The sequence below is a fragment of the Lissotriton vulgaris genome, chromosome 11 (genome assembly GCF_964263255.1).
Source record: "Lissotriton vulgaris chromosome 11, aLisVul1.2, whole genome shotgun sequence".
Lineage (NCBI taxonomy): Eukaryota > Metazoa > Chordata > Amphibia > Caudata > Salamandridae > Lissotriton > Lissotriton vulgaris.
In genome coordinates, this window is record NC_141699.1 from 1,087,329,678 (window position 1) to 1,087,344,205 (window position 14,528).

Sequence of the window (14,528 nt, forward strand, 5' to 3'; positions counted from 1 at the left end):
GCTGGCAAGGTTCCAGAATTGTGAATAACTTGAAAAGGATAAAGGTGAAGCCTGTCAATTCATTGGTCATTGTAAGAAGAGACTGGAGGATAGAGAAGCCTTTGTCCTCTAAGCCAAAGGTAACCAGTTGGACACCACAGCAATGAGGGAAGAAGTTGTTCCTAGGATGCGTTTCATGTAGCTGAGGAGGAATGGACCACCATTTCTGTAAACACACCTTGGCTGTCCCACGGCTCACTTTCAGGGGCAGAAGTCATGTGTTATGTAGGATTTACAGAGTGGCGTAGCTAGGGGGGGTGGTTTGGGCGGTCCGCCCCAGGCGGCACAATTTTTGGGGCGGCGGCCGTGCTGCACTGGCCCATTACGGTGGCCTTTATAATTTATTTGGGGACACTCACAGTCAGTGTACCCAAATAAATGATAAAGGACGCCGCAAGGGGCCAGTGCAGCACGGCCGCCGGTTGAAGTGCAAGCTCTGCGCAAGCACGTGACTTGCCTGCAAAAGTTCCAGAACGTGCACCTCTTGATGTCTGAGCAGCCCACTACTTCCGGTGCTGCCAAGGAGAGGGCGTGCAGGGTTTGAATGGATTCCTGCACCCCTACCAACACTCCCCGATAATGGTGGGTGAATCAGCTATGATGCCTGACACCCGGATGGGGCCTGTTGCAGCTGACACATTTTAAAAGGTCCTTATCTGGGTTTTAGTATGTGTACAATTATGGCAATATGTTTCTTGCTGGGGTGGGCTCCTATTTTCTATTTCTTTAAATAGTTTGCATAGAAAGAGTTTAAGGGTCAGTTTATTGAGCTTGCAGTTTTCCAAAAGCCGGTATCCATCAATTCCTGGTAACTTGTCCATCAGCACTTTTGCTATTGCATCCTTCGTTATGTCATGTTTTAGGGAGAGTTTCAGATCTAGTCTTAATTGTGCGATACAGAGATTGGAGGAATAGGCTTTCTCATTCATTGCAGTGCGAGGCCAAGCAGCTGTGTAAAGTTATATATTATGATACTTCCAATATTTCTCATGGATGTGGGACTATATTCCCCTATGTGTTCCTTATTGCCAGTATTGAAGTCTGTGCTTCTTGCTTTGGTATTTGCAATGAGAGTACGCGCCCAGCTTTTTCCTCCATCCTGATAATAGCGTTGTTTGAGATCAAACCACATTGTTTTGTTGGTGAGGAGTTGTTTAAGGTTATGTTTGGCCTGTAGAAAAGTGCTGAGGTCTTCTATTATAATTTGCATTATTGGTATGGTTAATTGGTATGGTTAAGCTCTTCCACCTGCTTTTCTATGTCTGCGTGGTGTTTTAAAAGTATTTTCTTTTTCAAGGTTATATCCCTCATTATTTGACCTCTGATCAGACTTAGCCTGCTGCCCCGACTATTCCCATGGAAGGGATTTGGTTTTGATTTCAACAAGGTTGCTATATTGGTTTGCATAGTGCAATAATCACCCGAAAGGGTATCCAGGCTCTTGGGTAAGGTGTGTGGTCCGGGTCTGGTGGTGCAGTGGACAAATGCATCCACTACAGGGGCCTGTGTTAGACCTCATGGACACAAGTTCTAATCATGGCGGGTCCACTCAGCCTTTCATCCATGTGAGGTCGATAAAATGAGTACCATTGAGTTGGGTGGCAATATACACCTTCGGGTGATACGTGCGCTTTACAAATGTACATATGTTTGTGTGGTCCCAAGCTACTTGTATGAAGAGCCAGGTCTTCAGCTTCTTGCAGAACTCCGTAAGTAAGGAGGAGCCTCCTGATGTGTTGAGGGAGTTTGTTCCAACTCTTTTGTGCAATGTAGGAGAATGAGCAACCTCCAGTTTTGGTTTTGCAGATGCGGGACATGTGTGAGAATGAGGCCGAGCAAAGGTGTCTTGTGGGTTGAGTAAAGTGTATGCGGCTCTTCAGGTATTCTGGTCCTGCGTTGTGTAGGGCTTTGTATGTGTGGATGTGAGTAGTTTGAATTGGCTGCACTTGTGTAGGGCGATCCAGTGATGGTTCCTGAGTTGTGGTGCAATGTGGGTGTGGCGTGGGAGGTTGAGTATGACTTACGGCTGCTTTCCTGAAGGTCTGGAGTCTGTGTCTGAGTTGTTTGGAGATGCCAGTGTATAGTGTTATCGTATTCCAGCCTGCTGATGAGTGCTTGTGTGGCAGTCTGCCTCGTGTTCCAAGCAACCTCGTGACGTCTGAGCAGCCCACTACTTCCGGTGCAGCCAAGCAGAGGGCGTTCAGGGGTTGGGATGGATTCCTGCACCCCTACCACCATTCCCTGATGATGGTGGGTGAATCAGCTATGGTGCCTGACACCCCGGGATAGGACCCTTTTCCATGAAGTGTCCTACTGTGCCGGAGGCGGGGTGGTGGGTAGGGCTGCTGGTGATTCCTTAACCCTTTCTGTTTGCGTTCTAGTGTAACAGATTGTAACGAAAAAAAAAACCCTGCTCTGTACAGTAGATGCCGTACCCTATTCGTGTGCTTTGCATCGTCTGATGTCAGGATAGACAGTGCCCAATGGCTACTGTGACGTCAGCACTCGTGAGGAAGACTTAAAAGTGTCGCTAGCGCTACAGGCGGCTTAGGATGGAATTCATCAATATAATGTTCTGGAGGCTGCTGTAAAATATTCAAATCAGTGATGATCCTCTGCGCTGTTGCGATTGGACCCAACTCCAGGGACCGCGGCGGCCGCTGGAGCCAGATCACTCCGCTGAGCTGCTCTGCTGAGCCGAGTGTGAATGCCCAGGTGGCAGGGCCGTTTGCCCAAGGAGTCAGTTGTTGCGGCCACTTGGCAGTCTTTTAAAGCGAAATGCCACAGCTCGCAAGGTGAGTCAGACTTTTAATAAAAATGTCCTTAGTGCAATTCATACTTCTAATTCTATGTGACTCCACACTGTAGTTTTTCGCGGCACCACATAAACCACACCCCAGCACATGCTCAGGCTGCCGCTCGGCCATTTGTATCCCAGCATGAGGCTGACCCCTTAAATAATACCCCTATGTTGACCCGGTGGCTGTCCTAGAGTTGCATGTGTCATGTGCTTCCAACCGGGCCGGACCGCTTGGGTTTGGGGTAATTTTTACAGGCAGGTGGCATCTCTGCACTTCTGGTCTGCACAGCCCTAGATTACACTGCATATGTGTGGGGCAGGTGCTTTACCAGGTGCCCTCCTGGTAAACAGGGACAGCATTGATAGTGGCACCACAGGATTGGGACTGTAATACCGCCCCCTCCCCCTTGCAGGGCGAGAGCAGCATGTTGATTTTCCGCGTACCACCGAGCATACAAGACTTCCCAATACTTGTACTCGATGGCGCCACAAGACCCAGTTGGCTGCAAGGGCAGGAACAGCGACTTTCAGCTAAGCAGGGAAATCGGGCCCCTCTACCTGGGTAGGCTAGCATTGACACTACTGCACTCGTATAGCTGGGGCCCGCTGTCAAAGTGGTAGGACAATTGACAGTCATGAGAAAACATCACTCATAGTCATTGAAATGTCACTCATAATTATATTGAAACTATGATAAGGTCACACAATGACTCCCCTGTGAGCACGCCAGGAAGCTATATCTTCTACCGACTGACCCGGTCCCCTGGCTGCCGACGGATACCACTGAGTATTGCGGCTACCGCCGCCCGATTGTGGGCGGTCGCTTAATATCCGGCCTCTACCCTCCGAGGCACTTCGGTAAGCATCACCCTCCAGACTCACTCGGCCTCTATCCTCCGAGGCACTTCGGCATTTAGAGGCTAAATCAATTTTAAGGCTTTTCATTGTAATTGTCCTGATGATGGACCCTGTGATTTACTAGGGGTCCGAAACGCCGTCGACCTTTTAAGCACTAAAACTAAAACGTGATTACTATGTGTTTTTAAGGTGCTTAGTTGTGATACTCTGTACAATTGCATTTATGTCAGAGAATTTTGCTTTGCCTTATAAAGCCCTTCTTTGCTTTCTATATGCACCCTTTGTACCCGTTCTGTAAGTGCTGGGCACAGGCTTGTGTTCCACACTGGCTGACCTGTGGAAGGTACTTTATGTGATTTAACTACATGAATTTTGAGTAAAAACTCTGAAAGACCACTGTCGGGCTGGACATGTCTCTCTAAATATAGATTAACTCTGTCTATATTTTATTTGTTCTCAACTCTCTTGTATGCATGGGACCAATGTTGTTTGATAAAAAGGTCACACAAAGCAACCTGAAACCTTGGCAGGTATGATGACACAGATACTGCTGGTTTGCCAGGGGTTCAGTGACACCCCTCTCCTCACTCAACCCCCTTTCCGCGAGCTTCTGTTCTTCCAGTGCCTGCGGGCCACAAGGAGCAAAGAGTATAAAATCGATGACCACGCAGAAATTCTGTAGACTTTTAAAGCTCTTTGTGTATTTGTTGCGTGTTGCAGTTTCCATATTTTTACTTTGCATAACATTCAAATATTGTGGCATTTTCATCATCCGTAGAATAATGGGATGCGTTAGTAGAGCAGGAGGCTTTGTAGTTTGAGAAGGAGCAGTGTTTTGAAGGTTGGAATGGCATTTTACAGGTAAGATGTTGTTTAAGATTATAAGGTGTACTTTAAAGGTAGGAGAGCAGAGTGGGTCTGAAGAGGCAGTTTTTAAAACCGGAGTGTAGTGTATGACTTATGGTGATATAATGTATAAAGGAGTAATTTAAAGGTTGGATAGTGTAAATATAGGATGGGTTAATATAAGGCAGAGTTAGTAGGAGTATGGAGTAGTTTGGGTATTGAAGGGTTAATTATGTTTGCATGCATTTACTGATCTAGCACGTTCTAAACTCAGTACACTTGTGAGCAGATTTACCAAGATTCACACTATGCAATTATGTGCAATAGTCTCTCTTGCACAACCAAAATTAGCAGTGCATTGTATATACTGCGCATTGTGCCACAATGATGGCATCAGCCACACACATGCAAATAACTGTTATTTGTGACAATAAATATGAATTTTCAGTTAAGCAAAGACCGAAAAATAATACTTTGTATGAGTTTTGTGTTTTGAGTAAACCCTTGAAAATAATTCTTTCATGCAGACAGCCTCCTAAGGGTAAATTGGGCACTGTTTGTAATTTTAGCCAATATTACACCTCATATGCTTTGAAATATTTTGGAATTTCCCATTGTCTGTTGTTTGTACTGGGCTACGCTAGTTTTTATGGCTTTAGTTTAGTTGATATGGCTTTGCTTGGAGTTCTAGGCCTGTTGGTGTGGTTCCTACCACATTACACTCACTTTGCAAGAATTCTAAGGGGTTTTGTGCTACACGACTAGAATTAGATTACTCAACATTATGTTGTTACATATATATATTATAATGTATGGAATAATAAAAAGTAAGATGAGAGAGGGTGAATTTCAGTATCAGTAAATAAGACCAGTTCTAGATATCCTTGGTATAGTGAAAGACAAGGGGCATGGGGTATTAAGGCTGACATTGTGACATCGAAGATTTGCTCAGGTAAAATGTGTCATGATGAGTTCGCAGGGTAAGTTGATACTGGGAGACTGAGTATAGGAGTAGTAGGTAGGAGGTGGGGACAGTTTGAAAGTTGCAAGTATTTAGAGGACAGTTGGGATGTGACAGAATATAGGGTAGCTTCAGTGCTGGGGAGGAAGTTGAAAGGGAATAGTTTACAACTGGAGGTAGTTTCAGCATTGAAGGGGTAGTTTGAAGGTGGAGTTCGCATGAAGGTAGGGGTAGTTTGTTTGAAGGGGTGACCATGTTCTAGATGGTAGTAAGTGGAGGTACTCTGACTGTAGGCAGAGTTCTTTGACAATAGGAAGTAATTTGAGTGGAGAGGTATCCTAAAAGTATGAGGTAGCGAGAAGATGGGGCAGTTTTAGTGTTGGAGATGTTGTTTTGATGCTGTTTGGGTAAAGGAGGTTAGGTTGAAAGGGGAGCGATCCTTTGAGCATTGAAGAGCTAGACTGAAGGTAGAAAGGGATGGTGTGAGGGAAGATTGGGATATCTGATAGTTGGGATAGTGTAAGGGGCCGTATCGGGTAAAAGTGCATTAGCCCTGGCTGTGTATTAGTGCCATTTAAAATTAGTTTTAGCCACACTGCAAAGCATCTGCACTGCTGTACAGCATGGCTACAAAGCATTGCCAAAGCAATGGCTCTAATAAGCAAAACCTTTTGGCTCTGCCAGTGCTTGTTTTTTATTACAGCGTCAGGTCAGTAAAGTAAGTCTATGCTGAAGTGGACATTTACAGCTGAAGAGTGAATGTGGCAAGCAACACCTGTGTGTTCTTAGTAACACACACAAAAAGAGCGCGGGCGATATGAAGGTGCAGAGACCTTGGCATTACTCATGTGCTAACGAGAGATGTTTGTGAGAACATGTACATACCGTGATATCAGGACTCACATTCATTTACTTTGCTTTCTAAACTTTCAGGAATATTGAATTGAGTCACCTTGGGTGCAATTCATTTTAATATTACATTGGGAAACTGTTATTAGTATACATTGCCACTGTTTCTTTCTGCAGATTCCGTGGGCTGTCCCCTCCTAGTATACCCTCCCCCCCCACAAAAATATGAAAATATTTCTATAGATTTTCACATATTTTTTGTGGGCATGGGGCTCTCTCTAGTGACAGGTGCAGGGTCAAGGCAGTCTCTACGATGGGACACGGGTCAGATCCCCCTTCTGGCCTGGGTAGGTAAAACCTGCATTTTTCACATTCTACTGCATTCTCTGGCCTGACACTCCAGCTTATTGAAATGCTTTCAGAGCACTGACAGTCTTTAAAAACTGACACTACTATACTGTAGTGACCGTAGGCGACACTGAGTTGGTGTTGAATGCTCTCTGTTTGGCGGGAGGGAGAAGTAGGATGGTTACACTGCTCTCTCTTGGGATTGGGGGCCAGGGTATGTAGTTCTTCTGCGGCTGGGGCAGTGGATGGCTCCACTGCTCTCTCCTGGGAGGGGCACATGGGATGGCTTCTACTGAGCTCTCATGGGGGGCTTGGGTGGAGTGAGAAGGCTTCGACTGCAGGGCTGGTACTGCCCCAACTGCAGAACTCAAGTTAGTCTAGTGATCAGGTACATTGGACTCACCTGTAGTATCCTGAAGGTGCTTCCAGGGGAATCGTGGTCAAACCCATTGTGGCGGACCGGTCTGCAGACATTGCTGAGGTCATGGACGGGCAGCTAGGAGACAGGGGACAAGGGTCCGGCACAAGCTGCGATGTTATGAGTGAGATGTCACAAACAGGGTAGGTAGAACTGATGTAAGTTTTGGGTTTCCTTCTGCTTTTCCTTCAGCGTCGTAGGTAGGTGGGGGCGGTCTGCCCCAGGCGGCCCTATTTAGGGGACGGGCTGTGTAGCCCTGGACCGTGTCATGTATGTGTATGTAACTTGCATGATCGAGGTAACTATTAGTGTCGATACTACGTGTCTCTACGTGTCCTTTTTCAGCAGCACCCGTTAGGGGGCGGCAATCTGAAGGATAGCCCCGGGCGCCACAAGCTCTAGCTACGCCTCTGGATTTACATTTGAGTAGCACAATGTGGATAGTTTGCAGTGAGGTGAATTGCCAGATTGCCTGAACCAACCACACAAAAAAATCCAATCAAGGTGTAAATTTAGCAGTCAAAGATTTCAATTTAGTCCCACTCAGAGATTTTTGATGCCTGAAAAATATGTTCAGCACACCCTTGTGCCAATCCTTTCTGATTTTAATTTCCGGATTCAGCTTGCAACCTTGTCCTGATGGAGAATGATGTGCTTAAAAAAAAGGGCCATATATATGACCAAGTTTTTGTTCACCACTCAATCGGGTGCAAGACAACAGAAAGTTTAAGTAATATTTCTAAACCTGCGCAATGCCGCTTTGCTTGGCTTTGAGTGGCTCAAAAAATATGAAGTAACACAATGCAGGCCAAAGCATTACTCTGCCCTGTGCAGGCATTGCATGGGTGTTGCAAGAGTGTTCCCGCACAACTCTCATGGCTTTTGATGCATTCCTAGATTTACAATACCTTGTAAACCTGGGAATGCACCAAAAATATACTCCTTCTCAGGAGATGCATAATGAGGAGAAATACCCTTATTTGTCCTCGTTATTTTCTCTTTTTTGTGTTCTGCATACTGCAGCACACATAGAAGGAGAAAAAAGCCTTTCAGGAATGTTTTAGTGCATGAAGGTGCTCCTACCGGAAAAAAAAACAAAATCCTGCCTACATCACGGCACCCTTGCACCATGGTGCAAAGGAGTCTGCATTGGTGTTAAGCTGCCAAAGCGGCACCAGCACAAGGGAAAAGGTCAGACATGAGCCGTACTCAATAAATATGGTGCATTCTTTCCTGTGATGCAGGGCTAGGCAAATAAATATGCCCTCAAGTGTGAACGAAGAAATCTTGATGCTGAAGGCAGGGAAAGTATCCTGCTAACAAGCGGGCCTCTTTGGCTGTGCAAATGTACTTTTTTTGGCTCTTAGATTTTCCTGCCAAAATCGATGGCTTTAGTCGGATAATGTCCAGAGGCTACCGGGCTTCGAATGGACTTCCTCAGTTACAGTCTGCAACCTTGCCCCGCAGGAGGGTTTCAACTTGAATTTCAGAGACTGAGTCAGAAGGTAAAAATCGTAGATTGGGATGAACCTGTTGAGTGTATCCGACCCGTGCTCTGTCACAGTCAGCCTGAAATCATGCCTAGGTCTCAAGCACATTCCAACATTACCTTAAATTGTCTCTTTTATTTGTTACTGCGCTTTTCTCTTTAATCTTTTAAATTTAATCTCTCCGCTCCCTCATTTTTCAGATTTTTGTTGTTTTGGTGTTATTTAGTTTATTAGGTGTTCCTCTTTTTTTTTTACAAATTTGATTTAAATTTTCATTGTGTTGTGATTTTAACGTTTTACTTTTTTTGGTATTTTTAAATGTTATACACATTTTCAGTAACTTTGTAACAGTTTAGTGACTTTATTAATTGTTGTGGACTAATATACACCCCAATTAGTAATTCACTTTCTTATACCCATACTTTATACAAATCCACAACAATTGAGCATTATTATTTTATCATTTTAAACATTGTTATATAAAGCTTCTTAACATTGATATTGCACATAAAATTGCAAACTGTAAACATTGTTTCAATTTCATATGAAAAATGCTCACCTGTGCATAATGATATCCTGCTGCTCGTTCCCCGAAGTCTATTTCCAGCCACAGCTGCGACGAAGAAAGTGTAGCAATTCCCAGGTATTAAATTTGTGATAGACACATTTTCATAGCCTATTGCCATATTTGAGTATGGGTTACCAAACACTTCTATGAAATAGAAGCTTTTGTTGCCAGTCGGTGGAAGCCAACTAAGGGAAACTGAATCGATGGTAACTTCGGTGAAATGCAGATTATTGGTGACATTGGGCACTAAAAGAAAAATAAAGGAACATAAGTCACTGTTACATACATTTTTTTTGCTAATTATATTGCATGTTTGAAGATGTTGCACCTTAGGTAAGTGTGGAACAGTGCCCAGTGAATTTACTCTGACCCCTAGAACATGTAAACATGTGGCTAGCCCCTGATTCACCTATCTAACTCTCTTTGAAGGCCATAGTACATGGAGTAGAACCTGTACTCACAGCATGAAAAGTTAAATGTCACCTGTGGAGTGCAGCCTTTATTGTGCAGTCCAGTAGTGTGAAATGGAAGACTTGGTTTTAGGCCTGACTAAGTCCAATATAAATCTGTGGCCGAACCTGTCAAAATAATCCTTTTGATAGAAGAAAACTTCCAATTCATTATTAATGAGTCACACCTATCAATACTTTGCAGCTTATAGTTTAGGTTGCATGGTATTTTAAAATGGGGCATGTAGAAATCTAATATGACCTTGTTTCACTGAAAAGCCCCCGAAAGCTATTTTCACTGTGAAACGTTCTGGCTGTCCTGTGAAGTGCAGATTAAAATATCAATTCTGTTAGCAAAGGTTTGTGACAATCTAGAGAATATGTTCAACCACTATTTTCAATATATATTAATAACTCAATTCAATGGTAAAGTTAGATTTTTAATAAATATATCTGAAAAGTATCTTTAAGAATATTACCATTTCCCAGCTGGAGGTTTTTGAAAAAGCTAATTCCATTAGCCTGACTGCAACTACCCTGAGAGTGAGTGACCTTAATGAGGTTTGGAAACTCATTTGCATATGGCTGGGTTCAAACTCGAATGGCATGGTGAGCAAAAAAACTATAGATTAAGGCCCAAATCTCTGTAATGGGGTGGATGTATGACATTGTTCCGCATTCTGTCCATCAATTGTTCTTTTTGCATTTGAAAGACATGTTCAGCAGAACCTTGCACCAATCCTTTCTGATTTTAATAGGAATTTCCCAGATTCAGCCTGCAGCCTTGCCCTGATGGAGAATGCTGTGCTTCAAAAAATAAAAAAAGGGCCATATATATGCCCCAGTTCGTGTCAACCTTGCACCACGCAATGTGGTGCAGGAGCGACACAAACTTTGAGGCACAGTTTTAAAACCACGCAATGCCGCTTTGCTTGGATTTCAGTGGCTCAAAAAATATTGAGGAACACAAAGCAGTCCAAAGCACTGTGTTGCATTTCTCTGCCCTTGATAGGCATTCCATGGGCATTGCATGAGTGTTCCCACGTAACTTTCATGGTTTTTGATGCATTCCCAGATTTACAAGACCTTGTAAACCTGGGAATGCACCAAAAAGATAAGACTTCACAGGAGAAGCGGTATTTCCAGTTTCTATGTGTGCTTCAGTATGCAGCAAACATAGGAAAGAGGGAAAAGTCTCAAGGGATTGCTTTTGTGCAAGAAGTTACTCCGACCTGGAAAACACATTCCTGCCTAAAACACAGGCCCCCTAGCACCATGGTGCAAGGGTGCCTGTGTTGGCGCTTGGCTGCCAAAACGGCACAATCACTAGGAAAAAAGGACAGAAATACGTTGTATTGGATAGATAGGGTGCATTCTTGCCCTTTTCTTGTGATGCAGGGCAATGCAGCAAGGTAGCTTGCTGTGCTTCCCTGCACACCAAAAACCATAAATATGCCCCAAGTGTGAATGAAGAAATCTTAACAGTCTGAAGGCAAGAAAAGTATTGGGTCAACAAGCAAACCTCCCTGGGTGTGCAAATTGAACTTTTTCGGCCCTGAGCCTTTCCTATCAAAACTGAAGGCTTTAGTGGGACCATGTCCAGAGGCTACATGGCTCTGAATTAACTTCAAAAAAGTCAGGAACCCACAGTGATGGGCCCAGAGACCTAGTTTGTGTGTATGGTGTACTGCGTAATTCTGTCAGTATTTACCATGAGAAAGAAACATTTCTTTCTAGAGTCCCCTCACTCACCGGCGTTTCCCCACGGTGACATGCTTCATCATTGGGGCCATCCCAGTTCTCTATGAAAAGGGGCGTGCTGCGACTAGCGAACTACGCAGGAGCACTGTATTTGTGAAAGGCTATGTGTGGTGTAAAGTGTTGTGGTGGTGGAGTGGTTGTGTGATAAAAATACCGTGCTAGTGGGCCTCAACAATTTATTCTGCTCCTAGTTTGGTATGTGCTAAAATGGGGTAACACTGTTATCTAACCTTAAATTGGGCTACATCAGTGTCTTGTGGTCAACATGTTTTAAGCTCCCCAAGCTTTTCATCAGGACCATACAGGGTCCAGCCCTGTATATTCCACTCCTATATTTAAATAAATAGGATTGTTTAAACTATTGCGCTGTTAATTATAAACATGCGTTTTTATACATACAAACTTGTATATCATTGGCGTATCTGTAAAAGAGAATGACACTTGATTAGTGGCAAACATCCCCCTCACAGAGCAGGGGATCACACATGCAATCTCACATTTGTCTAGGGCGTGAGTGAGCCTTATACACCTTATTGGTGCGTGCTGGCTTTCAAATCCAGTGCAAGGATAAAAAATGAAGTGAAAAAACGTGGTTTTTGTGAATTCACACATATAAATAACACAGGATTTGATGTGACTATAGACAAGACACACGACATATATACACATATAGTTTTGTCATAGCAGGAGGCATATTTACATGGATTGGTGCTAAATTGCACTTCATGGTCTCAGGCGAGGGCGGGATCACCTCGTGGAAACATTGCTGTAGGGTTTTTAAAAGAATAATTAAAGCAGCGTTTCTTCAGAGAAAACGCGTTTTCAAATTAGCAGAGTCTGAACCCTCTTTGCGATCAATATAGCAGTTTTATCGCATTTCGTTTCGTTGTGCTGTACTTACTTCCTTATCAGCAAAACCGCTCGGGGTTACCTGCTCGATCCTCACCCGACTGCATATTAATGGTGATCGGGCAGACCGGAGTATATACTGACACCGCTCTTCCGGGTTCGGCGTTCTGAAGGCTAGACCGTCTGACGTATGGCGGCCATGTTGGGAGGATGTGATTGTGGCTAGACGAGTATGTGTGTAAACTCGTTCACAGATGCCGTTTTTGAAAGAGATTTTTAGATACAAAGTTTTTGCGTGTTTGTTCCAATGGTTTGCTTTTGTTCTGTTATATTTAGAACTTTTTCTAGAAAAAGAAAAACGTTAGTTATTTCGAATCTTTCATGGGTGATGTAGATGATAGTTATTTGTCCGCTTGGTTTAGTAGAGAAATGGTTAGGATAATGTAGATCTTGGATTGATGGAAAAATGATTTTGTGAGGATTAAGATTATTAGTGCGCTTGGTTCATTCACACTAATAAGGATAGGAGTTCTAGGAGTGTTGGGTTGATAAAATCCTCACTGTTTTGAGTAATGTTATCATGTAACCCCATGGGGTCTCTGAATGACGTATTGAGGTTATTACAGGATACCCGCAGTTTCTAAATGTTTTGATTTTATTAATCCGGGGCCACTTTAGTCTCTGAATGCACCCCATGGAATTTCATCATTCAGCCCATGGGTGTCTGTATGTAATTTGAACACCCATCTCTGCTCTCGTTCATGCAGAATCCGATCCAGATTGTCTTTGTTTTTTACTGTTTCTAACACTACCCATGTCAGATCATTGGGTGTGTGGTTTTGCTCGATGAAGTGGTTCGTCATTCGGGTGGTGACTCGTTTGCACCGAATATTGCTCCTGTGTTCCACTATGCGGGTACTGACCTTCCTGGTGGTCATACCTAAATAGTGTAAATTGCAGGTGCATGTTATCAGGTATACCACTCCACAGGTGTTACAATTGGAAAAACCTCTTAGTTCCCATTTTGTGTTGTTGTTGAAAAAAACAGTTTTTGTGACTGATGTTAACACCTTGGCTGCTAGAGGTTTTCCGCTCTTGTGCTGCAAAGTAAGATTTACCACTGTTCATGACGAGCTCAGCTCGTCATCAGCACAGCTCCACTGTGCCTCATGACGAGCTGAGCTCGTCATGAGCATGGAAGGGGTTAAATGGCAGACACTGCAATTATTGCAGGGAAAATGTCCACTAGGTAGTGGTTGAGATCTTACTGTGGGGTTTGTGGGTGCTGGGCGAGTATGGACCAGAAAGTCTTTCAAGTTCTTCCCCCGGCGGTGGCTGAACATTGGGGTTGGTATTGTCAGTCCACCACTGTTGACCACAGGCCAATGTTTTTTGATTATCTTGGCCACTGTGTCTGATACCTGGTTAAATGTTGTGATGCAGATTGGTCTGGTGTTTTCTGACTCTGACTTTTCTTTTGGTTCTAGCAGGGCATCTCTGTTGTTGTTTCCTGCCTGCTTTTTTGCTTCTGTTATCAGTTTCTTAGGATATTTCCTGCATCTCAGCTTTTTGCTCAAGTCTTCCGCTTGGATCATGTAGTCTTTTTTATGGCTACAATTCCTACGTAGTCGTAAGAATTGACCAAAAGGGAGGTTCTGTGTGAGGTGGCGAGGATGAAAACTGTCATACGTTAATAGACAGTTGCGAGCTGTCTCCTTGAAATGTGTTGTTGTGATGAGTTTATCTGAGTCTGCATATATGTTCAAATCTAGGAACACTAGGTTGGTCCTGCTCATGGAGCTCGTGAAATTCAGGAAGGGGTCCTGTGTATTTAGCCATGTGAGGAAAGAATTTGCTTCTTCTTCTGTACCATGCCAGATTAAGAAAACGTCGTCTATGTAGCGTTTCCATTCCAATATATGGTGTCTGTAGGGATTTCTCTCATTGAGAATTTTGGTTTTCTCTAGTTGGTAGACATATAGGCCCGCTATGCTCGGCGCAAAAGTGCTGCCCATGCTAGTCCCATGTTGTTGTTTGTATAGCGTGGACTCAAAGCGGAAACAATTCTCACAGAGTGCTAGTTGGCAACACTCCATTATCACATGTCGTGGGGTATGATATTCCCACTCACTCTCAAACAATACCTCTGCCAATATTTGTAAGGTCTCTCTGTGTGGTAGACTTGTATATAGACTCTCCACATCCAGGCCCTATAAGGATGCTGGATGTGGGGTCAAAACTCAAATCTTTTTTTTTTTTTTTTTTTGGTGTAAGATTTTATTGAAGTTTGCC

The 14,528-nt window shown here is 43.7% G+C and overlaps 1 protein-coding gene across 1 annotated transcript in view; it reads right to left on the reverse strand.

Moving 5' to 3' along the window:
• Window positions 1-13,831, reverse strand: part of LOC147684192 (receptor-type tyrosine-protein phosphatase eta-like) — a 134,252-nt gene extending 120,421 nt beyond the window's left edge. The window contains exons 1-3 of the mRNA XM_086942605.1: window positions 13,658-13,831; window positions 13,505-13,571; window positions 9,169-9,423 (exon numbers count right to left, since the gene is read on the reverse strand). Coding sequence (XP_086798731.1) covers window positions 9,169-9,423; window positions 13,505-13,571; window positions 13,658-13,831 — 496 coding nt within the window. The remainder of the gene's footprint in view (window positions 1-9,168; window positions 9,424-13,504; window positions 13,572-13,657) is intronic.
• Window positions 13,832-14,528: the final 697 nt, after the last annotated feature.